A 6,762-nucleotide genomic window follows, 5' to 3' on the forward strand; every position below is an offset into this window, starting at 1 on the left:
GTCTCTTTGTTTTCTCTCCTTGGCCTCCTCCTCATCATGGAGAAAATGCATTTAATATACCTAACTTATGGAACACTGTAGCTTTAGCAATCCAGTATGTTACAGGCCGTCAATTGTTCACCCTCATTATCACATAAGTAGGAACTGTGGCTCACTGCCACTGCCAGATACAACAAGAGTGTTACACTCCATAGGAGTAGCCCAGGAAAAGATCAGAATTCAAACTACAGTTCCTTTTTGTGGGAGGGGGTACCAGGAGTCGAACTCAGGCCCTCACACTTGTCAAGCAGGTGCTGTACCACTGAGCTACCTCCCCAGCCCACAAAGTACAGTTTCTGATAACACGTGTCACTTTCATGCCATCATAAGGTTAAAGAATCACTGTTGAACCGTTGTAAGTTACGAACCAACTGTATATGGAAAAAGGTAAATAAATTTTCTCTAGAAAAAAAGAAATATAGCCAGACATGGTGTTGCATGCTAGTAATCCCAGCACTTGGGAGGCTGAGGCAAGAGGATCCTTATAAGGCTGAGGCCAGCCAGAACTATATAATGAGACCCTGTCTCAAAAAAGAAAAGAAAAAGAACTATCATGGCATCTGGAAAAAACATAGCCCCTGATAATGGAGTACACTTTTTGCAATGCAGAATATTAATGCTGTTTTGTTTTTTTAAATTAATATACTAGCCAGGTGTGGTGGTGCATGCCTGTAATCCCAGAACTCTGGAGGCTGATGCAGGAGGATTGTTGCAAGTTCGAGACCAGCCTGGGCTACAAAATGATCTCAAGACTAACCTGAGCTGCACAGTGACACCCTGTCTCAAAAAGACCCCCCCAAAAACATTAATTAATTAATTAATATACTGTGAGCAATCAAAATCTTCATCAGAGACTGGGGGTGTAGCTCAGTGACTTTGCATGCATGAATCCCTGGTTTGATCCCCAACACCATGAAAAAACTCGTTTAATAAATTCTCCTTAGAGTTTTATGTTAAGTACTTTGGCTGCGTATGGTAGCACATACTTGTAATCCCAATGCTTAGAAGAGGGATCATTGCAAGTTTGGGTCCAGCCTGAGTTACATAGTTGAAAGCCAGCCTGAACTACGTAGCAAGAGCATCTCAATCAAAGGCAGGGACCGGTGCATGGTGGCACAGCCTGTCGGTTACCCCAGCCCTCAAGAGGCTGAGGCAGGAGAATCACAGCAAGTTCAAGTCCACCTTGGGCTACATAGTGAGGTCTTGCTATGTAGTCCAGGCTGGCCTTGAACTCACAGCAGTCCTCTTGCCTCAGCTTTTCGAGTGCTGGGGTTACGGCTATGTGTCACATCACCCAGCTGGCCCTGTTATCTTTTAACTGAGTTACACTGGCCATTTAGTCTTTAGTTTTAAAGGATGGCTCAGGGATGCTGGCCAAGATCAGGGAGCTGCACGAGATTGAGACAGAGACCATTCTAGTGGAGACTATGAAGACCATGGTGTGGGCGAGGAGGAGGAGGACTGCACTGACAATGGCGGCGGCAGCCACAGGCACATCAGCCACCACCGCCCCCAACCCCCTCACTGCCCATGATCGCTCTACAGCCGCTGGTCACTGACAGCCCGAGCCAGGTACAGCACCGCCAGAAGTGATCCTGGTGCAGACCTATGGACAGGTGGTAGGTGACAACAGCAGGGACGGCTTTGGGGACCAGATCCTCATTGCCATACCTGTGCCTGCTGGCAGCAACGGCAAGGATGATGGCCAGAAGAGCTACCTGGGTGGCGGGGCCAGCCGAGGTGGCAAGAAGTGAGAGCAGAAGTAGGTGCAGATCAAGACCCTGGAGTGTGAGTTCTCGATTACCACGTGGTCATCACATGAGAAAAGAGGTACTGACCACGAGGTGGTTGAAGAACAGATCATTGGAGCGAAGTCACCTCTTGACTATGCAGAGTATATGACGGAATACTTGGAGAAATACCTGGCATTGATCTCTCAGGTCTTAAACAGCTGGCAGAATTTGCTGGAATGAAGCCAAGAAAAATTAAAGATGATGATGCTCCAAGAACAATATCTTGCTGTCATAGAGGCTGCACAGAGGTGCTTGGGGATAACTCTGCTATGAGAAAATGTCTGCACACCCACGGCCTCAGACTCTGTGTCTGCAGAATGTGACAGTTTTCACTGAGAGCTCAAAGCTAAGGCAACAGCAGTTGATTCATACTGGAGAGAAGCCCTCTCAGCACGTTTTAAGGCTGTGGGAAATGCTTTTCACCAGACTTCAATTTGCGCACGCTTGTGCGAATCCGTACTGGAGACAGGCCCCTTCAATGGCTGTAATAAGAAGTTTGCTCAGTCAACTGACCTCATACCTTAACACATGCTAAGGCCAAAAACAGCCAGTGAGAAGAAGAGAGAAGACCCCCTCTCAGCCCTGGGACGCATCTTCCAGGAGTGGGGTTGGGAATAAATACGCCTCTCCTTTGTATATTATTTCTAGGAAGAATTTTAAAAGTGAATCCTACACACCTAAGGGACTTGTTTTGATAAAGTAGTAAAAATTTAAAAAGAACTTTAATAAGATGACATTGCCAAGATGCTCTATCTTGCTCTGTAATCTCATTTCAAAAATGGTGTTTTTGCAAAGTGTAGTCCCAGCAGGAGGACAGTTCATGAACTTCACATCACAAGACAATTCTTTATGCAACAGTGCTAAAAATGGAACTTCTTTTCATGTTCTTATAAATATGAAGTTCATCTGTTGTGTACAGTTTTTTAAATTTTGGGACTGGGGATATAGCTTAGCGGCACAGCACAAACCTGGCAAGCACAAGGTCCTGAGATAGATTCCCAGTTTAAAAAAAAAATTTTTTTTTTGATTTTGTGTTTTACAATTGTGCATATTGTCCACTTTTTGGAGATATGCTTAGCAATGCAGTGTCTGATTTTTTTGGAGGTTGATGACTTGCAGTAGATTTTCTTTAAAAGAATGAGCAGTTACATGCATACTTCAAAAGTATTTTCCTGAGGGGCTGGGGATTTAGCTCAGCAGCATAGCGCCTGCCTGGCAAGCGCAGGGTCGTGAGTTCGATTCCATAGTGCCTGCCTGGCAAGCGCAAGGTCGTGAGTTCGATTCCCGGTACCGGAAAAAAAAAACAGTATTTTCCTGTACAAAAAAATGTTACATAGGTTTTAATTGCTATCTTAATTTTGGTTATATTCTTTCATGTTAATACATTTTATATAATTGTACTGTATAGCTGTACTGAATCATGTAGTATCAAATATTAGATGTGATTTAATAGTGTTAATCAACTTAAACCCATTTTAGACACTTTTTTTTTTCCAAAAATACTGCCAGATGCTGATGTTCAGTGTCATTTCTTTCCCTGTTCAATACAAAAAGTGGTGCTCAGTTGTAGAATGTATTGTACCATTTAACATCTGTGTGTACATCCAATGTAACAGAAAGGGCAACAATAAAATAGCAATCCTAAAGAACAAAAATAAAATAAAGGAGATGAAAAAAATCAAGATTAGAGATCTAATTAAAGTGTTAACCCTGAACATTTATGATTATGATTTCATAGTCATTTCTCTTTAATCATCTGAAACTCTTCCATTTACATACTAAATAACACTTATTTCCTCACTTCTACCTTGGATGATATTCCTTTGGAAAATACGCCTTTTGACTACCATTATCAGCTGCAGTCCATTGTATTTCTTAATAGCAAGATAGTTCTGGTGAGATACAGGTGAGCTGAGCTCTGGGAGATGCTTATACTTTCTAAATACAACTTTTGATTTTCTTAAAAACCAGGTTTGCAGTGCCTGGATTGCAAGTGGAGTTGTAAGTGACATTAATGATCTACGAAGAGTTCATCAGTTGCTTGTTTCATCATTAACAAAAATACAGGCTGGAAAAGAAGGTCTGAGTCATTTATACAGTGAAAGTGCTTCTACCATGGAGATTTTAGCTGTGCTAAAAGCCTGGGCAGAGGTTGGTACTTTTTAACTGGGATTTGGGAAGTTGTTAATAAACACTTTAGGACCAAAACTGAAATGCTATTTAAAAGTAGACAGTCATTTTTGGGGCTGGGGATTTAGCTCAACGGCACAGCACCTGCCTAGCAAGCGCAAAGTCATGAGTTCGATTCCTGGTACCGGAAAAAAACATACATACATACATACATAAATAAATAAATAAAATTAGATAGTCATTTTGTTTGTTTGTATTTTGAGACAGGGTCTCCCTTAATTTGGGGGGTTTTTTTTAGCTAATTTCCTAATCAGGAAAAAAGTTACACATTTTTAGTGCTCTGTGGAAATGTTTAAACATACACAAAAGGAGATAGAATAGTGTAATGAACCCACATATACCTAATCACCCAGGTTCAGAAGTTACCTACCATGTGCAGTCTTAGTTCATGTATCGTTTTAATCAAAGTACTATATATAATTTCAGACTGAAACTCTAGAATTAACCAACATATACAGAAGGGTTTCCCTCAGTACAGCTATTTTAAAACTGCAAGTTGTAGAATCTCTGCTTTTCTTGTTATTTAGAGATTGACAAACCTTGGTTAGGAAGTAGTTGTGCCTGGGTTTAATAAACTAGATCTAATTAACTTTAAAAATCAGTTCTTCATACTTTTAAACATAGATTTTACTAGAGCAAAGAGAAATTCTCTATAACCTATTTTACAAATAACTCTGCCCAGATAGTGTTACTTAAAACAATATGAATCTTTGCTCTTGATCAAGCCCATCACCTCTTCTTACTCTTTCGTCAGTAAAGATCATTATTAGCCAGGCATGGTGGCACATGCCGTAATCCCAGCACTCAGGAGGCTGAGGCAGGAGGATGGTTGTGAGTTCGAGACCAGCCTGGGCTACAAAGTGAGTGCAAAGCCAGCCTGAACTGCATAGGGAGACCTTGCCTCAAAAAGACAAAAAAAAAAGTAAAGATCATTATTGATCAACATACTGTGTGTAATTGAGGTCCGTAATTCCTTAGCTGAAATCTTTGGAGCCAGATATATTTGAAATTTATTTTTTGTTTTTGTTATTTTTGTCTTTGAGATAGGGTCTCACTTCGTACTCCAGGCTCCTAGTGAAATCAGTATGTAGCCTATGTTGGTCTCAAACTTGCAGGGATCCTCTTGCCTCGCTCCTGCAAGTGCTAGGATTACAGGCATGAGCCATGAAACATAGCTATGTATTGGGAATTTAGAATTTAGGCAACTCTAGAAAAGTTACATAGTACATAATTGTATGCATGCTAGGAAGTCTGAAACAATACCATGGACTGTAATCAAACACATTAGTATATCTGTGGCCAAATGTTTGAATATTGAAAGTTCAGCCAGTTTTGCAATAGATTAGTTTACCATAATCTTACTTTTTTCAGTTTTTTGATTTTAGAGTTGTAGATAAAGTGATAGTACATATTATATACTATGTTGAAGAGTTTAACAGTCTGTGTTAAACCTATTATGTAAATTTTTGTAGTGACTTAGTAAGTTTTAATAAAAATAATTCCGTTACTTCAGCTTTTTTCAGTTTAGAGATTGGTGCCTATAGCCATACGTTGAGATGGATTATGAAGCCGTAACCTAGTTTAGTGAGAAAGAGTGCTCTGGTCAGTTACTTGTAGTTGTCATGATTGTTACAGTACAGAATGATAACACATTTACCATGTGTTTGTTAATACTGATGGGTCTCAGTGAAGATAATGTTTTTGGATGTTTTTCTCCCAGTGTTGTGTGTGTGTTTATACATATGTTTGCCTGCTTGATTCCACAATGCATTTCAAGTTCATTATGCTCAAAGTTAACTGCCTCTGCAGGAAGATGTAAAAATAGGGCACCTTTTTATCAGATACTGGATTTTCCTTTTTATATATTAGTCTTCAAGGGGCTGGTGGTGTAGCTCAGTGGTAGAGCACTTGCCTGGCATTTGTGACGCCTTGGGTTTGATCCCTGGCACCACAAAAGTTAATCAATTAACCTTTACAGGTCTACATAATTGCTATACAAAGACATAAAAGCTACAAACAAACTTTGAAGACTGCCTCCCATTTAGAAGACAGTGTTAAAAATGGGTCCCACTCACCAGATGGACTGCTTGACTTGGTCTGCACTGACCTTGGAACGCTCAGCAGGCTCTGGCTTGCTGCACTTCAGGATTATGCTCTCTTATCTTTGCCTTCAGAATTTGCCTCCCAACTTCCTGTTGAAGGTAAGGAAGTAAAATAATGACATAATTCCTAGAGTAATTGTTTTTATGCTTCCCGAGCTTCTCAGTTAGCACTAAGATAATATTTGTCTAAACCGTTTTTTCCCAGAGCAATTTTCATTTCATTCATTCAAGATGAACATCCAACAGTTATTTTAGGGTCGACACCCAGAAGTTGATGCTTGAGGTCATAAGAGATGCACACTAGTACCTCCCAAGATACTGCCAGCTGGCTTGCTTGTGGTGACAGCCATCCTGCGAGCACGCCCGCAGCACATTTCTGTTTAGTCAGCCCTTTCCAGCATGGTACATTACCAGACTTCAAAGCTTTTGCTCATCAGCCAGCTATAAAATACTATTTCATTATTTTATTTCTTTGAGAATCTTTTCATAGGTTTATGCTATGTAAGTTACTTCTTCCATAAATTTCATAATCATAATCTTTATCATAATCATTTTGTATTTTTTTTCCTTTTTTATTGATTAGTAATCTTTTAGATACTGATCTTTTGTGGTATCTTACATACATTTTCTCCCAGTCC

General features: G+C 40.2%; 1 protein-coding gene and 1 pseudogene across 6 annotated transcripts in view; both read left to right on the forward strand.

Moving 5' to 3' along the window:
• The window catches only part of Heatr5a (HEAT repeat containing 5A), a 104,703-nt gene that overhangs the window by 75,489 nt on the left and 22,452 nt on the right, over positions 1-6,762 (forward strand). For 5 of the 6 annotated variants that reach the window (XM_013510379.1, XM_005376957.2, XM_013510380.1 and 2 more), the window contains 2 exons: positions 3,804-3,983; positions 6,001-6,223. In XM_013510379.1, the coding sequence (XP_013365833.1) occupies positions 3,804-3,983; positions 6,001-6,223 (403 nt within the window). The remainder of the gene's footprint in view (positions 1-3,803; positions 3,984-6,000; positions 6,224-6,762) is intronic. The other variant, XM_013510381.1, reaches the window with a different exon arrangement.
• LOC102018902 lies at positions 1,407-2,815 on the forward strand (annotated as a pseudogene).

This window comes from Chinchilla lanigera, unplaced genomic scaffold (assembly GCF_000276665.1).
Source record: "Chinchilla lanigera isolate Chin_1 unplaced genomic scaffold, ChiLan1.0 scaffold00008, whole genome shotgun sequence".
NCBI classification, from domain to species: domain Eukaryota; kingdom Metazoa; phylum Chordata; class Mammalia; order Rodentia; family Chinchillidae; genus Chinchilla; species Chinchilla lanigera.